General features: G+C 44.3%; 1 protein-coding gene across 5 annotated transcripts in view; it reads left to right on the top strand.

The window, feature by feature from the left end:
* FRMD4B (FERM domain containing 4B) overlaps positions 1-14,134 on the top strand; it is a 198,167-nt gene extending 184,033 nt beyond the window's left edge. For 4 of the 5 annotated variants that reach the window (XM_073351063.1, XM_073351064.1, XM_073351061.1 and 1 more), the window contains 7 exons: positions 135-363; positions 4,266-4,322; positions 5,893-6,040; positions 7,307-7,432; positions 8,468-9,273; positions 10,400-10,532; positions 12,518-14,134. In XM_073351063.1, coding sequence (XP_073207164.1) covers positions 135-363; positions 4,266-4,322; positions 5,893-6,040; positions 7,307-7,432; positions 8,468-9,273; positions 10,400-10,532; positions 12,518-12,638 — 1,620 coding nt within the window. In that variant the 3' untranslated portion in view covers positions 12,639-14,134. The remainder of the gene's footprint in view (positions 1-134; positions 364-4,265; positions 4,323-5,892; positions 6,041-7,306; positions 7,433-8,467; positions 9,274-10,399; positions 10,533-12,517) is intronic. The other variant, XM_073351062.1, reaches the window with a different exon arrangement.
* The last annotated feature ends 8,205 nt before the right edge of the window (positions 14,135-22,339 follow it).

The raw sequence follows: 22,339 nt of genomic DNA, 5'->3' as shown, positions 1-22,339 counted from the left end.
CCATATACTCTTTTTTGGGGATATTTCTGTGTTTTCACTTAAGGTTTCATTTTGTACACTGAATTTTATTTACTTGTACTTCGACCTGCAGTATCATATAACAACAAAGAGCTAATGTGTTCATGAATCTGCAGGACCCCGCTTTGCAAAGCTTGGAGCGCAATTTCCTCATACAGCAAAAGATGGTGGAAGCTGCGAAGAAACTTGCCAGTGAGCCAGACATGTGCAAAAATTTGAAGAAGAAAAGAAAACAAGATTACACTGCTGCCATGAAAAAGCTTCAAGAGATTGAAAATTCCATAAATGAATACAGGATCAAATGTGGCAAAAAACCAACGCAGAAATCAACCCTTATTTTGCCAGGTAAACACCAAGAATCCCCACGTTTCTGTTGAGGGTGATAGAGAATGTTCTTCAGTTCAGTTACAAGTTTTGTTTATAGATTTGGTTTGTTTTTTTTTCCATGGCACTTGCATGGAAAAGGAAGATGTAATTAATGCCTGATATGCATGAAACATTGTTCCTGTGCCATACATAAGCTGTGGGTAGAACAGATCATAGGAGAGGCTAGGCACATGTGCAGACATGTTCTGACATCAGACCAAAGGATTGCAGTACGCAGAAGGGCTGGCGGCATCTTCAGCCGAAACTGGTGTGGTACCTCATTCTGTAGCATATTAGATGCTCTCTTATTTCTGAAATAAGCTTCAAGGATCACTCAGCTGTTCCAATGCCTCCTTATAATTCTCATCCCCTTGTTTTTATTTTACTGTGACAGTAGAAAGGAAAGTGGATGAATATTTCTACAGGATGATAGCAAATACTGGGAAAAGTATTAGCAGGGAGCAAAGAATATATGTCTTGATTCGACATTATTAACTCCCCATAAGACAACAACAAAGCTGGGGTGTTCTCAACGTGCATTGTTGCAGACAGCTCCATAAGCCAGGCGTTTAACTTCTTAACCCTAGCAATGTGACAAGTATGTGTGTATAGCAGCAATCCCTTTGCAAAGAACGACTGTAAGGGAAATGGAGGTGTCACTGCCTTCTCCATGCTGAAAGTAAGGCATGATTTAATTCTAGCCCCTTTTTGTGTGAGGTCAGTAATTAATACAGTAGGCTGAATTGAGGGAAGTTTTTTGGAATTGCAAAAACCTATGTATATTTTGCAGTCTTTGAGTTTTCTAGGCTGATAAATGGCTTTCTGACACATCTTCCGGCTCCTTGACCTGGGAACATCAGTATATATGAGACTCTTAATGTTTGATCAGTTGCTTTTTGCACATTCTGCTGAGCCCGGGCAAAAGCTGTTCCATGAGATGTATTTTTCTCCTGGAAGCAGCAAGGTAGAGAAGGAGGGTGTACTTTTTCTGTAGTGTATTTATATTGTATTCCGCTGATCCCTATGCAGGATGTCAGTATCGTGTCCAATGTACCTCTTCATTTCTGGAATAAGAACCCTTAACAGCCTATATTCTCCCCTTTAAATATTGCAACATAAGGGAGTCTACATATGGCCTAGATTTTCTGCCAGGGTAACTGCTGTTGTGTCCCCTTTGGTTTCAGAATTCACTTGGAATTTTTTTCAGCAAGTGGTACAGCAAGGCTGTTTATCATTGCTGATTGACTGGAGGATGTTAGCCGGACTAACAGCCAGATTGTAGTGGACAGGGTGAAGGTAGTATCTCCTTTTCCACCCTTGTGCTTACCAATGTAGGCAGTAGTTTTGGAAGTACTTACACATGTAGAACAAGTAACATACTGGGCTAACGAGGCAGGAAGTCCCCGAGGTGCTAGTAAGTAGCGTGACCATCATGGTACACCATCTGTGCATAACTCCTGCTGCTTACTACATGGGGCATGTTGGCACCATTGTGTAAAATGGGGAATTTAGAGTTTAGATACAAATCCATAAGAACGGCCATACTGAGTCAGACCAAAGGTCCATCTAGCCCAGTATCCTGTCTTCCGACAGTGCTGGTGCTTCAGAGGGAATGAACAGAACAGGTAAACATCAAGTGATCCATCCCCTGTCCTCCATTCCCAGCTTCTGGCAATCCTTTGGTTCTCACTCATAAAAATACACACTTACTCCATCATTTCACAACAGCTGGCAACTGACGTCACTGAGAGTTTTGCTTGAGCAAGGACTGCAAGATTTGGCCCATAGGTAAATAAGCTGCACTCCAAACCAGTACCTCAGAAGCAGTACGTGTTGAGGAATGATGCTTGGCTGCTTGGAGTTTGGAAAGAGCAGAACCATCATTTATGGTAGATCTGCCCAATCGTCTGCAACTGATCTGCAAGCAACCATTTGATCATCCCTGGCCACCCTCATTCGGAAATAATCACTCCCACGCTTTGTGTGCATGGTTTCCGAAAGCTGAAGATTAGTCTTTTGGTGAGGAGTGTGGCAATGAGTCAGTCGCAGCTGTGAATTTTAGGAACGGTTTGTTGGAAATGATGTATTCAATAGCAGCCTCAGTCTGTCGGATCAGCCCTGCGCTGTTCTCAGTCCAGTCCTCTGGGGATGGGAGATTAAACAGGTCCTTGACTTTCATAGTCGTCATTCCAGGCCGTGCCACTTGTCATGGGCCACTCACTCACACACACGCCCCGGCTGCAGAGGGCTCTGGCTGTGCTGTTTCCACATGGTACAGCATCTGACATTTGTGCGGCAGATGGTGCGTGTGGCTGAGCAGCATATATTGGCTGGATTCATGTGTTTAAAAGCACTGGGGTGAGGGGAGGGGTTAAGGTACAGTGCTGGACAGCTGACTTGCTTAGCACTCTTCCTAGTGAACTAGTTAAAGAGAGTGGAAATGACGTGTCCCTATGGAGAGCTTTACTCTTTGCTTGTGTCGATCTGGGTGTTTTGCTAGTGTCACCTGTGCAGACTGTCCTTACCGGTACCCTGTTTCCAGAATCAGTATCTCCCTTGCCACTTTCTCCTGCGGCGTCTCCTTTCGTCCAGCACCCAGGTGCTGGAACTAGGGGTGCTACCGTACCCCCTGGCTTCAGATGGTTTCCATCAAATACAAGGTTTACAGTTTGGTTCAATGGCTCTCCATACCCCCACTATACAAATTGTTCCAGCACTCCTGCCAGCACCCTTCCAGACTGAACTTTCTCTTTTTTTAGTTTTCTTCCCTGACTCTGCACCACTTCCCGTATCGTGGGAGATTTCTGGGACTGGAGGCAGGGACCAGAATCAAACAGATTCGGATATTTGTAATGTTGAATGCTTCTATGTACACTAGTGAGCTGCCCATTCATTGTTATCTCAGCAGTATGGTTTTGCCTTTCATGAAGCCGGATCTTGATATCTTTCCTCTTTGTTGACTCTGCTTTTACACAGCCGAAGTCAGTTGAATGAACCCTGAATAAGAACCATAGGAGTTTGTCCAGAGTTTATTATGGTTACAGAGGAAGGAAGTGGGGGCACGACAGTGTTCTTTCTAGACAGTACTGTAGTCCTCTCTGCGTAGCTCTTCACGGGCTGCTCTTTGTGAACCTCCGGCATACCAGGCATGAGAACAAACTTGTGCATCTTATGTTTATGATGACTGGGCTGAAGCAACAGCTGTGCTGTGGCAGTAACCAACTGCCCTGGCTGTCACCAGCAGCTTCTGTTACGGACATTCTCCCCTTGTGTTTAAGGATCAGCGACAGATTCCTTACCAATTGGTAACCCATAGCATCAAGTGGAAAGATGAGACTCCTCTGGTGTATGCAATAGAGCATTATGAATAAATACAAAATGCGTTTTTAAAAAAATCACCGTGACCAGGACCAGATTCAACTCTGTTAACACTGGTGTAAATTTCAAGTGATACCATTGAAAACAATGGAATTAGTCTCGATTTACATCAGCGTAAGTGAGAGCAGAATTTGTCTAAGGGTAAAATTTTCAAAAGCCCCAAAGTCCATTTTCAAAAGTAATCTCAGGCCATAATATCAAAGGTATTTGGTGCCTAGTGGGATTTTTTCAAAAGTTCCTAAACTGGTTAGGTGCCTGAAGCCCACTGGTGTTGAAAATTCTACCCCAAGTGTTGTCATATTTGGTAGCTTATTAAATTACAATGTAAACAAATAAGGTAGGAGTGCCGTGCAAAATAGGATGATCAGATTGTGAAAGGCTACATACGCATCACATGATACTGCAGTTCATGTCCATCTGGCTCTGTAGCTTATTTTAAAATAGAGTATGTAGAAACCTCTGTAGAGAATCCTGTATCTCAAATCCTTTATTTTCATTTACAGATGATACAATCCCATCTGAGAGTAGCTCTTTGTCTGATACAACAATTTATGACGATGGTATGTCACTTACGCTTTTCTGTTTATGAAGTATCAAGTATATCATACCCTTCCTAAACCATAATGTAACTTTTTGAGTATCTTATTCTGACTTACATCTACATCTTTGATGCCTCTATTTAAATCTTAATTCATTTGCTAAACCTTTTAGTGAGCAATGATTTTATACAAGAGAAGCTTAATCAGAAGCTGTTCTTTGAAACCATGTATTTGTCAAAAGCATGAGCTCTTCTGCTGGTGACTGAGTTTTCTTTGTAGATGATTGTTGTTTTAATGGAATAGCTCTTCTGATTAACCTTCAGAAATACACGCATCACTCTTGTATGAACAGTCAATTCCAGCCGGTAGTAACTGGCAGGAGAGGGCACTTCCGGATGGCGAATGACAGGCTGGAGGAATCTGGCCAGTTAAGCCAGCCAATCGTAAGCTGACAGGAAATGCCTGACCCAGATGTCATCATAGCAGTTTTAAATCATTAAAATATTAAAGCATGCAGAGAAACTAATGACCTGTTTGCGTGTTAAATGGTGGTCTGCATCTTGCCAGGGATATGGTGTTCTGTTTTAGTGTACTTGATTTTTTTCCCCCCTAGCAGTTAACATTAGATCAGTCACCATCTGGAAAAGACTTGGCTTGACATTCCTTTAGATTTGTCATCATCATTTGGGAACAAATATTATCCAGACCATGATTCACTGCTTAGTGTGGGCTTGATTCTGATCTCACCCAGCTTTGTGCTCACACCTTGACTCTTAAATTGAGTTACACCTGATTCTCATGGGTGGGAGTGATATCCGAATCAGGGCTTCAGTGTATCCGTGTGTTCACCAAGTGTTTGATCCTACAGCTGTTCCAGTCAATGGAAGCTTGGTCGTTGACTTCGGTGGGCAGAGGATCAAGCCCTAACAGAAGTGAGATCAAAATCAAGCCCTGAGTCTTCACAGTTGCTTCCAACTAAAACCACTTATCCCTGTTTTTTTCCTCGCTACAGATAATTAAAGTTGGTCCTTCATAGTGGAAAATATTTTAATGAAACTTTTATTTCAAAATAACTTCTTAAAGAATCATTTTAAAGTACTAAAGCTAGGGACTGATGCTCCCACATCTGACCTGAGCAGAGAGGAGAAAACTGAAGGGTGGGGCATGGAAAGTGTGGGGAGGGGGAATCCGTTCCGCTCCGTGCCTTCCCGCCATCTCCGCAGAAGCCAGTGCATGACTGCTTAACTGTGGGAGCCCATGAGCAATCGCTTTCCCCAAGAAGTTTCCTTCGTGACCTGGCAGAGCTCCAGACAGGAATTAATATTGCTAAAATCAGTATTACCTGCCACTCCACGGTGTCCCCTGGGAGTTCAGTGCAGGCAAGACTCCTGGGACAGGAGAAGCTCCTGAGGGGTGAGAGCATCCTCTCCTGGTCCCCACAGAGGAGAGCATGTGCTAGCTGAACCTCAGAGAGTTTCCAGCACCCTTGGTCCCCCTGCGTCAGAGGGTAGAACGCAGCCGTAATTTTTTCATAAGTGTGTAAATGTGTCTAAGATTTTGCTAATAAAAACATCACATTTCTTTCCAACAGCCAATGATTCCCTTACAGTGGCAGGGCAGGGAACGAGTTCCGGGCAGCTGTCTCCAAGAATCCTTCCGCCAAAGTCCCTTGGCGTAGAGAGAATCCATCTTAGAAAGTCCTCCATCAACGAACAGCTCCTGGAAAACAGACATTCTAGGTACTATTATGGCCATATTGTTGGTGTGAGCCTGGTTTTATATCTGTTGTAACAAATACCGTAGTGTAAATTGCTGGTATCGGTGGATCTTCCCATTACACTCCTGTCTGACACGTTAGGAAACAGAATGGACTTCTCCGCTGTGCTTGCGATTAAATTTGTTGCTTAAATACGATAATCATGTTAACATAAGTTAGGCTGAATGTTAACGGTAAAAGTATGATGAATCTCAATTGGGGCAACTGGTAAAAGGGATAGAGATTTAACGGCAAGTGTTGCACGCAAGAACTTTTTATTGCCACCAGCCCTTTCATCCTTTGGCTCCTTTTGTGTGGCTTGTTTCCCCTATTTTTTTAAATCATTTATTGTTTCCCTGAGGTTGATGTTGGAATCATTTCAGCTAGAGGAGAACCCTGTGCATCCATCCTGATCATGTGAAAATTCTAGCCAGGGCACTGTTGCTAGCAAAGTTGCAAATTTCAAACACAGCTAGGTATGTAGCTTCCGGAGATGGGCGAGAGAGTAACTGTGATCTCAGCCTGCTACCAAGCAGAGGGCCAGAGCCACTTGGATGCTGAGCTCTCTCGGCTCCCAGTGACATCAGTGAGAACTGAGAAATCTGAACTCTACAGGATCAGGCCTATGGGGCTCATAGCCATGAGTTAACTTGCTGACTGTCCTATTAGGGCCGAATCCAATGCACCTTGTACTCAGCTCAGGGATTCCCATTGACTTTAATGAGCTATGGATCAGGAACCACGCCTGACAGTAAGTGCTTGCAGGATCAGGCTCTATGAATATATGTGTAAAAAAACCCCATTGGACAGTGCTGGGCTACTGACTTTTGATCAGTGCTCCCCTGGAATTTAAGCAGAATACTCTGTCACCTCAAACTTGTATACAGAATTATAATTAGTTTAATGTCTATAACTTTGAACAGTGCAGTTACGCTATTCCTTTGCTTCTCAGCGTCCTTTTCTGTTTTTTATGCTCTGCATCTCTGTCCCTTGGCAGCAGCTATTCCTACAAGTCATCCTGTGGTGACCTTCCTTGCTGTGTTAACCTCTTGAACCAGAGGGGTTTGAACTCCTAGCTGTCACAACAGTAACCACTGGTAGCAGACGCTGCCATGCTGACCTCTGCTTTCTCTACCCTCGTCTATCTTTTCCTTTGGATCAATATGCAAGTAATGTCAATGCAGTTGTCTTTTGCATTTTATTGAAGATATTTTGGTGATGGCCACATGCTGGATTCTTCTGTTTATAGTCACAGGGACCCTCTATCAACACACGGTAGTCCTTACCGAATTCTGGAACGACAGCCCTATGGAGGGAGAAGCATGCCTACAACACCAGTGCTCACACGCAATGCCTACAGTAGCAGCCATTTACAGTAAGCTGAGTTCATTAAATCAATGGGAAGTAACGTGTATCTTGTGCAGAAAAGTAAAATCAACAGTGTAAGAGGGTAGAGAAATAGGATCCTTTTGTGCGTGTCCTTTGCCAAGATTGAGGCAGGGTTGTCAGCCTTTGATTTTTCACATGGATAATTGTACATCAGTCATCGCTGGCATGTGCAGCTCTGCACCAGCTTTTCAACATGCAAATGATGGACTTTCCATGCTGTAGATTTCCAGAGGACAGCGTGTACAGACTTGTGCATGCAAACTTAGAGATGGGATTGAAGCCGTTTGGGAAATGTTACCCATGTGGGAAGGGAGGGCTATATAAATAGATAACGCTATGATCGTCCTGGTTTTCTAAGCATCCAGACTTCAGGTGTTTTACATTTCAGCTACGCAGTATTGCTTGTTTCAGAAAGGTAACTATAAAATTTTTAAGACACTTCTAGCCAGCATTATTTTTATCATTGTATATTTGTGGATATTAAATGTAAAGACTAAGCAGTGGGTGAGATCCACTTGTAACTCATTACCAGAATATGACCTTGTTAGTCTCACTTTGGTCACAGTTTTGAACCATCTGTTGCTGCATGAGCTTAGTGCTGCTGCAAAGGTCAAATCTTTACGCCAAGTTCCCTTCACTGTCATCCAGTTCTTTTCGCCAGAGAAAATAAAAAGCTGATTTTGAGGCCAGGCCCAGGCATTCCAAGCTGCTGGGGAAGGTGCTGCATGTTCTAAAGGGGATCTTTATCTTCCCTGTCCCTGACTAAAGGATCTGGATTATTGTAAACTTGGTTGAAAGCTTTTTACCTTGTTCTGCTATATCACTGACAACAAGAAAGGATTTGCCCTGGTAGATATGGCAGGTGACTTAGGAATAGTCCACCTAGGACTTTGCAGCACCTGCCAAAACCTGAACCTGCACTTAGCTTGGAAAGAATTCTTTGTTTTGCCACACGCTAACTCTCAAATGCTTCATGTCTACATACGACTTCTGCATCCAACCTAATTTTCTGCCATTTCAGGCCGGATATTTCCCCAGAGCACTGCATACAGCGCAGTGGGAGTCTGGAATCCCAAACCCCTTTGCTGTCGGAGACGGCCGGTGAAAAGCCTGTGTTCTCCTTCTCGAAATCCCAGCGAAGCAGCAGCACTGAAATACTAGACGATGGATCGTCCTACACCAGCCAGTCAAGTGCAGAGTATTCCTGCGTGACGCCTAACCCCAACCCGTATTACACCACTCAGACACTTGACAACCGCATGAGAGGCCGAAGGAGGTCTAAAAAACAAAACATTTCTGCTGCCAATTCAGGAAGCATGCCAAATCTTGCCCAGAAAGACTCACGGACTGGGGTCTACCAAAAGAGTCAGGAGCAGCCTGCCTCTAGTTACTATGTTTCTGGCTATTCACCTTACACTGAATGTGACGTTTATTACAATGGGGGATATGTTTACGAGAATGACACAGAGGGACAGTATAGCGTCAACCCTTCCTATCGCTCATCGGTGCACTGTGGGTACGACCATTATCGGGAACTCAGGTCCTACCACGAAGGGGAGATGGAAAGAGTACCACACAATCCATATGCAACTTTGAGACTTCCAAGGAAGCAAGTTGCTAAAACGCAGCATATAACCAAAAACATTCACAAGGCCTTAGTTGCAGAGCATCTCCGTGGTTGGTACCAACGTGCCTCCGGTCAAAAGGACCAGGGTCAGAGTCTGCAGGCAGGCTTTGACTCTGACCGGGGATCCCAAAGAAGTCTGGGCTTTGCAGGGCTGCAAGTACCATGCTCTCCTAGCAGCCGGGCTTCTTCTTTCTCTTCAGGTAACAGATGATTTGTAATGTGCTAAATATTGTATATGTCCCTTCGGAGGGTCACATCCTCTCCTCATTAATACACTTGCAAACCCACTGAAATCCATGAAGGAAACGAAGCTGCCTGAGCGTAACCGAGGGCAGAATTTCATCCAACAAAACTAAAATGCAGAATAACTAAATATGAATCTTTGTATGATAATTGAATGATGCAGGTGGCACAGGCCCTATCAGTAGGGATAGGTACATGCTCCAATCTTACCTGTATGCACCTTGACCTGCTTCAGACTGCAAGGTTTTTCCCAGAAGCACTGCCGATGGGAAAAGCACTTAGTTGTCCAGGATGCTGTGTCAGTGTCCGTCATTCAGCGTTTTCAAAGGCTGGGGTGTAATTCCTGGGAGCACCACTTTTCTGCAAATCCCACCAGGAACGGACACCACCAACATAGTGGTACCTTTAAAAACGGGTACACGCCCCATGTTCTGTAAATACAAGTGGTAGACATACCCCGGATGCCATTCAGAAGAATGCTACAGTAATAGGACCTAGTCATTTGCAGTTGCTCACTGAGTCATGCGTGGAACACTGCTGTGAGGCAGGGAAGTATCGTTCCTGTTTTATAGCCATTGCAGATGGTGCCTGGCCCCAGGTCAGCAGGTGCATCGCCCTAGGCTGCAGAGGTAGTCCGGGTCTAAGGTGGGGCTAGTAGGCTGGGGGTCCAGATTCCATGTCCCGTTTTCACATGGCTGAGTCATTTGCCCTTTATGCAAAAATAAAAATCTGAAGAAACCACACCGGCACGGTGGGGTCCAAGTAGCCACGTTCACCCCATACACAGCACATGCCAAGCCTAGTTCAGCATACACGCTGCTGCTCTGGCTGGTTTCTAAAGCACAGAATACAGTGACTCTGACTGGGAGGCCCATAAACTCTTTTTTTTATGGGGAGACCATCCGATTCCTCTACCCTACATGCACCATGCCCCGCTCTCCAAAGTACATGTAAAGACAGATGTGTTCAGCGTCTGTGTCCTACAGCAACCTGCAGAGATTGTTAATGAAAAACATCTCGCTTCGTTCAGTTCTCTGAGCTGCTGAAAAATCTAATGTGCTGTCATTGTTTTTACCATTCTAGCGTCTTCTGCAAACACTTCTGGAAACTGGCGGAACCAGATTGCTCTAGGGCTTTCCGATTATGATACAATGTCTCATTCCTCTTATACCAGCTGTTATGGGAATGTTTATGGCAACCTTCCACTGCAGAGCAGGTGAGCAAAGTGCAGTAAGACTTGCTGCCCGGTCCTCTGTACTGTGTAAGCTTTTAAAACTTATCTAGGTAGCAATCAGGTATCAGGGAGACAACTCCTAAACCAAGAGCAGTTATAAAACCAGCTTACTGAGAGCAGATCTGCTCCACACAGTACAGCTTCAGCTGACTCGAGCGAGAGTATTCCTGCGTTTCCTTCTATCTGTCCTCAGGTAATGTTTTACTTTATTGATCATACTGATATGGCGTCTTTTATCCAAGGATCGTAAATGAATAACACTAGACCAGACCATCAGCTGGTGTTAAGGGGCAGAGTTCTGCTCTAGCCAGTGGAGCTAAATTGATATACACCAGCTGAGATTCTGGCCTGTTCATTAAGTTATCTGCACAGTAGGCCTGGGAGGGAGAGCGGTATAATTGTGTCTATTTTAATGATGGGAAAACAGGCACAGAGAAGAGTTAAGGGCTCGGTTGTACCTGTCAACATGAGGGTGTGGAAGGATGGGACAAGGTGCAAATAGCATGCCCCCTTAAATCTCTCTGCAGGGGCGGGGCACGTCATGGACTTTGCCCTGCCCTGAGAGCAGTGATTATCAGGCCAGCCTTGTTCATGCACTAGCCTCTCCAGAGAGCATAACTGTGACCTTGTCCCACCCTCCCTCAACAGAGCAGAGCCTAGAGAAAGAATCGTATTCTGCCCCCTGTTAGTGGCCCGGCAGCCATGTTCGCCCTTCACTCCTGGAGCCTCCTGAGGAGGAGGCTGTTTCTCTACAAGATTAATGGTTAAACCCCCTGACTGGACATGGCTACAAAGACAGCTGCCTAGCGAGTGCAGAGTGGGCTTTGCACAAGTTATGCCTCTTACTCCCTTTCACGGACATAGGCACTGGCTACTCTGGGTTCACGTTTACTCTGTGAAGGGGTGTAACAGTCCCGCATTTCGCTCTAGTGCTGCAAACAGATATTCATGTGACTCTTCTGCTTCCTGTTTTCTGTCTCCTTCCTCCTCCACTTTCTAACTCCACCTGTTATCAGTCAGAACAAAGGTCTTCTGTCCAGGAGAATGATTGTGCCTGCAGAAATGAGATCATTTTTAAATACCCTTATGCTAACTGTAGCCAGCTGTAGTAAGTACCCCACATTTGTGTGTGCTGCTTCATGGATTGCAGGTTTTGCTTGCTCCTGGGCTGACTGGTGTGAAGTTACCGAGTGATGTATTTTTTTTTTTTAAACAGCCAGAAGCATTACGAAAGGAGTGTAAAAGTCTTCACGTTGATTTTTCACTAAATGCCTTAAGTTTGGGGCGGTGGGGTTTTTTTATTGCAGTGACTAAAAGAACTATAGTAACATTTTAAAAACAGCATTTCGACTAATTACTTACCTCCCTACAATTGGGTTTTGAAAAATATAAATGAGCTGCCTTATTTTGACATTGTGATCCGTATGATTTACATTAAGTATAACTTTTTTTATATTCTGATCCCTGTCCAAATCGACCGCAGTATCACGCTCTTTGTAGTGAACATATCAGTGTGTGACTATTGTAAATGACTTATTGCCATACGCTGTATGGCCCTTATCTGCAGGCACATGCAGATCAAGGATATTGGATATGATGACTCTTGTTACCTTGCTGACACTGGGAAACACAGAGGAGTAAGTCATTGTCATAGTTCTATTTGAAATCAGTGGAACTATGACCATTTACACCAGCTGAGGATCTGCCCCTTATTCTCTTCCCTGTCCGGAGAACAAATCACAGGGTTACATTTGGATCCCAATTACACTGCTGTAAACCCAGAGTAACCTCATTGTCTTTCAGATACTCACAGTCAATGAGGTTACTCTGAATTTATGATGGTGTCACTAAGATCAGAAGCTGCTCAGTCTCTACAGATTATTTACTTCTAAGCATTACCAACCCAGCACCTGAAATCCCAGTGCAAAGGTTACTGCACCCTCAATTATCACTTGTTTCTTTTGTAGAGCATATGCAGAGACAAGCCAGCTGGAGGATGCTGACGAGAACCAGTTGGAAGTTGACTTGCACAATAACGAGCAGAGGCTATTTTGGCATGAGGATTCTAAGCCTGGGACGCTTGTGTAGGCCATCGACAGCCCTGCATTTGCACCCTCCATGTGCCTTGCACAGAATGCTGTTCCTTCGGAAGAGATCTCCTGTGGAATTCCTCCCCCCCCCCCCCCCCCACTCAAAAATGAAAGTATTTTGGCTTGTGGGTGAAGATAGTGTTCAGCATTAAGAGGGACATGCACAAAATTACAAAGTCTTTCCAACAATGGCATTTCTTTCTGAATCCAGACAGTAGCCTAACTGAGCAAGGGCAAGCCGCCACTGAATCTATGAGGAGATGCAGCACTTGGCTGAAGTATTTATATTTAGCAAGCACTTTTTAGAAGACTGGAAGGTGTTGAAGGCAAACCTCAACAAAATGTGAAAAGGTGACTTATGGAGAAAACAGGAATTTTAGGAGTACAGTTCAGATGGCTGAAAGAAGAAGAAATAAAAATGTCTTCTGCCGTCACTTATGATGACCAAGAAGGACTTCATAAGCTGATGAAGGATACTGTGTGTGTGTGTGAATGAGGCAAAGATTGACTCAGTCAGTATTGGAACATTACTTGAAGGAAGGCTGGATTTTTTAATGGAGGTTTGAATGAGCTAAAAAAAAATTTTTGCGGGGGGGGGGAGTGTTATTAAGAGTGTTTGTACGCACCACAAAATGGATTCTGGAAAGAAAGGCAATTTACTATTGTAACATATAATGTAAAACTAACCCTAGAAGGCTGTGGATTTTGGAAATAGAAGGAACAGTTGTACTGTTTCCATGATAAAATGTAATTAGTATCCTCACTTTTAAATGAATTTTCCATCGTACAATTTCATTGTGCAGATGGGCATGCAAAGAGCCATGTTGAATGCACAGTGATCTCTTAATTAGATAGCTATTACATTTTGCTCTGCCAGACTGATGGAAAATCGGAGGTGGAATGCTCTAGTTATCACATGTGGAGCAATTTTACTGAACTGGCCAGTATTCTAAGGTGGATGCAAAAAATAAATAAATAAAAAGACCAAGACGGTGCCTTAAAATTGAGGGCATTAGAATTGTAGAACGTCATCTGAAACGCCAGGTGCACTACTAAGTCACTAAGTGACAAAACAGCATTTTCACAAAATCATTTACATTGTTTTTGAAAAATCAACAGCAGTTTTGATCTAGGAGGGATAAGCCTACCTCATATCATCCATCTGTAGAAACCAATTAGTGTGGACTAACTTGTGTAGTTTACAAAAATAAATATATATTTGCATACTGTAAAATAATTCTTGTTTCTCATCTGTACTGTGCTTCAGGACTCCATAAAATGGTGCTCTTTTTTTTTCTTTTATACAGAGGATTAGTTAGTCCTTGTTCATATTGTGAATAGCAAAGTTTCTGATCAACTTTTTTGAACATTTTTTTACAGTATTCCAAAGCATGTAATATAGACCGAAAGACAAATTTCTTAAGCTGGTCCTCAGTCATTTGTATTATTAGAGTTGAGGTTTGGAATAAACAAAACAATAAAAAAATAATTTATTTCCTTTTGCATATTTGTATACCCTTCTAGAAAGGCGAAAGTCCTTTTTGCTTATTCCTTTTCTACTTCTGACTTTTGGGGCCTATTATTTTGTATAGGTCAATAAACTAAAAGTGTGCTACCAAAAATGTTTTGGTATTCTGTTTCTCCTGTGCTATCCATAACAACAGTTCTGTGTGTGCTATTTGAGTGCTTTATTCTAAACAATTATAGGCAGAACTCGTCAGGGTCTGATTTCTCTTAGCCTTTGCCATCAAAGCTTATCACCATGCAGCCAGTGATCAAGGGCCGTTTCCTAGCACAATTCTCACACAATTCATTATGAGGGTTTGTTATAACTTTTATGAGTGAGGCCATATCACCACTTTGTCACAAAGCTATTCAGCCTTCATAAAACAACATTTGGAAGCTCACTGGGGCAGGGACTGTCTTTTTGTTCCTTGTTTGTACAGCGCCAAGCACAATGGGGCCCTGGCCCATGACTAGGCCTCCTGCTTACAACACTAGTGCAAATAATACGTAATAATAATTTCTTAATGTCTGATTTTCAGCCATTTCTGGGCACACTCACAGCTCCTGCTGAAGTCGATGAGAGCTGCAAGGTGCACAGCATCTGTGTACATAACCTAACACTTTGTTGTTGTCTGAAACCATTTTAGATGCAACAGAAAGTTAATAAACATAACAGAAAGCTCAGCGGCAGAACTGGGGATAGTCCATTGATTACCAATTCCCTGGGGCTAAGCATCATAGCACAAAAGGCCTCTCTGGACGGCGTGGGTATGACTGAGAGACATTTGCTCACTGTAATCCTAATCTGTACTGTCAGACTCCATATGTCATCTGCATCCCTTTAATTGATTTTCCTTTTCCTGCCGTGACATTGCAGCGGGATTTCTCCAAAATAAACTAAACAAGCACGCCTCTTCCCTCTCCTGCTCACCCCCCTTCACAAAAAGAAACACTGTGAAGAAAATTCTTCTACAAGTTGGAACACGGCTTGTGCAGTTAAAATCCAGGAGCTGATGGCATCACTGACGATTCTTTTTTTATCTCCTAAGGTGCCCAGCTGAGTTCCTTTTCTGTTCGTGCTGTTCCTGTGGGTGAGTCTTTGCCCGGGGTAGTCCATTATTTTTACAGGTCCAAATTTCTCGGTCAAGGTCCAGACTCCGGAGAAGAAAATAATAATAAATAATAACAATAATGATAAGTATAAAAGGGTTTCAAGGTCCGTTCAAAAGTGTCTAGCAGTCTAGATTTGGCCCATGGTCTGCCAAATGACTACCCCTGGTCTAGGCCCTGTGAGGTGAGAAGAGGAGTGAAATTTGGCCTTCTAAAATGCAGTGCAGCAAGTGGAATTTACCCTTTGACCTTCAGCCCACCCAGAACGGAGATGCTCAGGTGTAATTTTTGCAAAGGACAAAGCAATTTGTTGCCAGCCGCTGACTTGAAAAAAATAAAAATAAAAAAATCCTGTGTGAAAAGGTTTTGGGGTGGTGGTTTAGTTTTTCCCCCAGTAGAAAGAAATGTCCTTCCCATTGCACACCTTTCCCTTTTGCCTATTTCTGACTGACTTCTCAGTCGCCACATAAGTGTCACTGGCTTCCTATCGAACCCAGAATTTGAGACCGGATCCTGCTTCTTTTGAAGTCAATGCAAAGTGCGGGTTCGGCCCTTTCGCGTCAAAGGGAATGAAAAAGCTGCTCCCAAAGAACAAGCTGGCTGCCACACAGCCCCTTCTCTGGGTCTCGCCCGCACTGGCTTAGCAGGTTCTTCCGGCTCAGCCTCCACCTCTGCGATCCTGCGTTATCAAAATCAAACTACCCCACAGCCAATGTCATTACTGGCTGCAGACACGAGAAAAGCAGGGCACGCCTCTGCCACCGCACGCTCCCCAGGGAGCATTGGGTAGGTCCAAAACATATTGTCAATGCAACCAGAAGTTGGCTGGCCAGGCTTACTAACCATAAAACCATTTGTTTCCATATGCTTTGCCTGGACTAATCTGTCCTTTTTCAAAATCTGCCCGAGATTTGGAAGAACAGTGACACAACACTGATTGCAGGTCCTGGTGTAGGACCAGCTCCAGGATGAGGATCACATTAAGATGGGGCTCTATATATGGCCTCCTGCTGCAGGATGAAGGATACAAGGACCCTGGGAGCAGGCATGCCCTGAAGGTCTTCCTGATGGAGGATGGAAACACCATTGATTCATAAAATTTAAGGCCAGGTGATACCTCTAGATCATCTAGTCTGACCTGTGTATCACACACCATTACATTTCACCCAGTTACCCCCATCACTACTTTGACTAAAGCACAACTTGTGTGTGCATCTCTTCCAGGAAGGCATCTGGACTTGATCTGAAGACATCCAGAGAGGAAGAATCCACCACTTCCCTTGGGAGTTGGTTCCAGTGGTTAATCACTTTCACTGTTTAAAAAGGGGTGCCTCATTTCTAATTTGAATTTGGCATAGCTTCAGCTTCCAGCCATTGAATCTTGTTCTGCCCTTTTCTGCTAAACTAAAGAGTTCTTCAATATCCGGTATTTTCTCCCTATGAAGGGACTTACACGCTGGACTCAAGTCACCTCTCAGGGCTTGTCTACACTTACGTTTTATAGCGCTCGTGGAGGTGGATTACCAGGAGCGCTGGGAGAGCTCTCCCAGTGCTCGCTCGCGCGTCCACACTCGCACTTCGAAGCGCTGCCGCGGGAGCATTCCCACAGCAGCGCTTTGAAGTTTCTAGTGTAGCCAGGCTCTGTCTTCTTTGTGCTAGATTTGAAGAGCTCAAACTGTCTAGTTTATCTCCCGCCCTTGAATCATCCTTGTGACTCTCTTCCACAGCCTCTCCAATTTTGCAATACCCTTTTTTAAAAATGTGGACACCAGAACTTAATGCATTAGCTAGTTTCGGTCTCACCAATGCTGTGTAGAAGGGTAAAACCACCTCTGTGCCACATCTCATCACTCCCCTGTTTCTACACCCAAGGATCACAATAAACCCCTTTACCGCAGCATCACACACGTTCAGGAGATTGCCACTATGACTCCTAAATCCTTTGGCTAGTCACTGCTTTCCGGGACGCTGTCCCCCATTCAAAAGGCACAGCATTCCTTGTTCCTACTTGAATAACTTCACATTTGGCTGGATTAAAATAAATTTAGTTTAGGCCCAAATTACCAAGCGATTGGATTGCTCTGTAGAACTGCCCTGTCCTCAACATTATTTACCACTCAACCAATCTTTATATCATTGTGATGGGCTGTACTGCCCACATCGGCCCTGCACGAGCTGAATTAGGCCAAGTGGGCCCAATCAGCCAATTAAACTGCAAATGGGAGAGATTTAGGCTGTGTGGAGGGAGCTAATTAGAAAGAAGCTCACCTGTGAGGGAACAGGCAGGGGCTTCTATAAAGCCAGGAGGCCAGCAACAGTGGTGGGGAGTAGCAGGGAGGAAGCCTGCTGTCCATCTCCCTGAGGTCGGGGAGAAGGAGGAAAAGCAGCCCGGTAGGAAGGAGTGCAGGGGTGAGAGCAGTAAAGGGACATACATGCCGACCTTAACTGTTCACTACAGGGCCCCGGACTGGAACCCTGAGTAGAGGGTGGGCCTCAGTTCCCCTACCATCCATTGCAGAGTGGCATTGCATGGAACAGTGGATATGAAGATATGTGAGGACTGCCTGGTGCTGCTGGTGCAGACACTTTGAAAGACCACTCTGGAAAGGGAGGCTGCTGAGTCACGAAGAGGAAGCTGCAACACCGAGAGTGAGGCATGCAACTGCAGGAAGGGGCGTCGACCTGGTGGAGCTAATCCCTAGAACCGCCAGAAGGAGGCGCTGTCCAGCGGAGAGTAGAGTGCCCCGTCACAGTCATCCACCAATTTTATCAGCAGTGATTTTATATTTATTTCCACATCATTGATAGAAAATGTTAAATACCATCAGGCCTAGTGCCAATCCCTGCGGAAAAATACCCTCTTTTGATGATGATTCCCCATTAACTAGTTTTTGAAATCTGTCGGTTACATTTTTCTACTCAATGTAACAGGTGCTCTATTGATACTATATTGATCTTGCTAATTTTTTTAATCAGAATGTCATGCAATACTAATGCCTTACAAAAATCTAAGTATCTTACATCTATGCGGTTACCTTTTATCAACCAAGCTTGTGATCTCATCAAAGAATGAAATCAGGTTTGTTTGTCAAGATCTCCTTTCCAGAAAACCATGTTGACTGGTACTAATTAGATTCCTATCCTTTAATTCTTTTATCAACTGACTCCCGTCTCAGCTTTTCCAATCCTTGTAGCCTGGGATTGATGACTGGCCTATTGTTACCCATCCTACTTGCCCTTTCTGAATATTGATACAACATTAGCACTCATCTAGTCTTAGGGAATTCCCCCTGTAATCCAAGATTATCTTGAATGTGCAGTGAGAGAATTAAACTCAGTGAATTTGGTGACATTTTAAAAACAGATGAGCCCGATCTGCAAAGTTTGGGTCAGAATTTTTCTGACATTTAGAGATGTTAGGCCTCAAAATTCCAGTTCTAGTCTCTAAATGTCAGAAGGCCTGGGAGTAAAACATGCTCCCCTTGAGGATCACCTGCTGGTCTACCGGTAGCTAGAATGGATAGTTCTCTGAACACATCGGCTCAGTGTTCAGCAGCAGTCAAAAAAGCTAATGGAATGTTTGGAACCATTAGGAAAAGAATAGATAATAGTGCCAGAAAATGTCATCATGCATTGTACCTGGCACACCCACACCTTGAATACTGTGTGCAGTTCTGGTTGCAACAAAAATGACGAGGGGTATGGAACAGCTTCTATGTGAGGAGAGACTAAAAACTATTGGAACTGATCAGCTTGGAAAAGAGACTATTGAGGGAGGGATATGATAGAGGCTTGTAAAATCAGGACTGGTGAGAAGAAAGGGAACAAGTGTTATTTATCCTTCACGTAACACACGAACCAGGAGTCACTCAATGAAATTGATAGGCAACAGTTTAAAAACAAACAAAAGGAGGTACTTCTTCACACAACGCACAGTCAACCTTTGGAACGAATTGCCAGGGTAAGTTCCCTCTAAGCTGCACTGCTGTGCAGCAGGCTATCAAGGGCCACGCAGGTTGGGAGAGGCGCCTCTCCCCCGACCCAGCCGAGCCCCAGAGCTGCAGTGGCCGGCAAGAGGCACCTCTCCCCTGGCCCCAGCCCTGGAGCTGCCATGGCTGGCAAGAGGCACTTATTCCCGGGCCCCAGCCCCTGTCCCGGAGCTGCCATGGCCAGCAAGAGACACCTCTCCCCCAGCCCCGGAGCTGCCACGGCTGGGAAGAGTTGCCTCTCTCCCGGCCCTGGGCTGCTGCGGTGAGAGAGGGCTGAGGGCACTGTGCATCCAGCCCTATTTTAGGGTAAACGAAATAAAGTGGAAAAACAGAAGCAAGGGGGGAGGTCTCTCCAACTCTGAAAGGGGCTGAGAACATGGAATTAAAACGTCCACTCCCCAAAGAGCTCAGCGAGTATAGATCGGGGAGAACTGGAATATATCGCCAATCACAATGGGGATAAGAGAAGAAGGGAAGAACTTGCAGATTTCACACCCAGCCGAGCATCAGGATGACGAGGGCCGCTGATGCTTTCCATCTGGGGAGGCACAGCTTGCCTGAACTCTGATGTTCCCAATTACTCTCCAGAGGTCTGTGCTGCAAAGCGCAGCACTCCTGGGATACGTGTGTGTGGTTTCTTGTGGGTTTGAAGCAAAACCCCAAATCCAACATCCCCGGGCATGTGAACAAATTCCATCTGGTTCTGGCTCTGAACTTTTGGGAATCTCTAGTTTCTTATTTAACTATCGAACCAGGATATTTCTTTAGCGATGTTCCACTTCAGTAGTTGTGAACAACCACGGTAACCTGTACAGCCTAATGGACTTGAACAGGAGTCATTAATAGTATATTTATAATTATGATCATTTGAAAAGAACTGAAATGGGAAATCATATTTGTCATCAATGGATTGTTATTTCACATAGGCTGTCTGAGCAACGTCTCACCCACCTTTCTTGAGCAGGAACGGCAAGGACATCTAGTGTCTGATCAGGATCATTGCAGGTAAGAACTTTCTCACCTTTCATTAGCTCAAATCCTTCTGCCTTTTATTTGGGAATATTTTATTTCTCATATTTCCACAACATAATACATATTGAGAGACAGAACAGAAGCTAAGAGAGAACATATAAAGATATAACAACAAAAATCCGCAGAACAGGGTCAGATTGGGTCCTACATTAATCAGAACACCACAATTGCCTAGAGAATTTAGAAAAGGAAATAATAATTTTTAGAGTGATTTCGTTTAAATATATTAAACGAGCAAAAATGAAACAACAAAAATTAATTGGAAAACACTTTGCTAAAGTAAGTAATCTGATCTCTGAGTTGTTATTGTTACATATTTTTTTCTGTTCTGTTAACAACACAAACTTACATTCCTCCTTAGCGTGGCAGGACGAGCTTGTAAAAATTCAGCTGTGCATGAGGTATTCTCTTCAAGTCTCTTCTGTACAGGTTCTTATGCCACCCTCATTGCTGTAGTACCTAAATATCTTCCACTAGCACATTAAACAATGTGACTAACATCTGTCACAGGAGGCTTGTTCTTTCTCTGGTCTTCTCCCCAGAGGAAGAATAGTGTGTGCAGTGGAGGGTTTTGTTGGTGTTGTGGCTTTTTTAAAATACACACTGCTCTGTTTTTATGTTAGTGAAGGCAAGTGGAAGATGTGCAGCTGATACTTAGCACTTGGAGTGAAACGGGGAAGGTTTGTGATAGTCCATCGTTCCTGGGGTGGAGTTCATTCTAGTCTGGGTCCAGCCTCTGAGGAGAGCTCTTGTCTCCTGCACAGATGAGCTTATCCTATGGTTGAGGGCTTAAAAGAGCATTAATTCTCAGCAGCAGGGCATGCTCCCTAGTAAATATTACAAAATCTCAGCATTAGCCCAGCACAAGACTTTGCTCTCTCTAGTCTCAGGGAAGATGAATATTCACCTAGTTCTCAAAAGAGCTCCGTGCAGAGGGCCAGAGCCAGGCCTAGGCATCATTTGCATCTCACTTAAGCCCTATTGTGAGAATTTAAATGGATTTAAGTGGTGCATAGGCCTTGTGCTGACCCTCTGCACAAGGGTGACTTCCCCCTGCACCTTCAGCCCTGATATGTACATTTGGAAGAAACCTTGCAGAACTCAGTTCTTTGTGAATTTACTGCGTGGATTGTTTTATAAACTCCAAAGCCCACTGTGCCACAATAACTGGGTTTTCAGCATAAAAAAGCCAGGGCCGGCATTTGGGGGTAGCAAGCAGGGCAAATGCCCTGTGCCCCAGGGGACCCCCATGAAGCTACATTGCTCAGGCTTTGGTTTCAGCCCCAAGTGGCAGGGCTCAGGGCCCCAGACTTCAGCCCCATGCCATGGGGCTTTGGCTTTCTGCCATGGGCCCCAGCAAGTCTAATGCTGGCCCTGTTTGGCGGCCCCCTGAAACCTGCTTGCAGCCCCCCCTCCGCTTAGAATTCTCTGCTTGGCAGTGACAGGTAGCACCTGTGACCTAGAGATTCAGAGATAACCGGGTGAAAGGATTACAATAGTCTGAAATATGTACGTAAAAGGGCCATGCCTGACAAACACCCAAACCCATATGAAACACTCTGAATTCGGAGTTTATTCCAAACCCAAAATTCAGATCATGTTTGTTGTAACATTCTCTGAGGTTCATAGATCTTTAGAGCTCACCTGGGCTCATTTATGGATTTGAACAGAAATAATGTGAAATTTGCCAGTCCATGTGGGTTCAGTGCAAAACTCAATCATTTCCACTCAGGTTTGATTTGAGATTGAACAAAGTCAAAATGAAACATTGGGGCTATGGAGATCAGAACAGCCATCCAAACTTGTACGCAGCAAAACAGCTAAGGTGCTCTGAGCTCCAATATACAGTGGGGCAGATCCTCAACTGGTGTAAATTGGCATCATTTCCATTGTCCAGGTATCTGGCCCAGCACATTTAAATATACGTGCCAGGTAATGAGGGCCTTCTTCAAACAGCTACTTAGTGCCCTCTCCTGATCATGTAAAATGATTGCAAGCGAGACAAGGTGGATGAGATAAGCATCTTTTATTGGATCAACTTCTGCTGGTGAAAGAGAGAAGC

This window comes from Lepidochelys kempii, chromosome 7 (genome assembly GCF_965140265.1).
Source record: "Lepidochelys kempii isolate rLepKem1 chromosome 7, rLepKem1.hap2, whole genome shotgun sequence".
NCBI classification, from domain to species: domain Eukaryota; kingdom Metazoa; phylum Chordata; order Testudines; family Cheloniidae; genus Lepidochelys; species Lepidochelys kempii.
The sequence above is the reverse complement of the archived record's forward strand: the minus strand, read 5'-3'. Positions and strand labels throughout refer to the sequence as shown.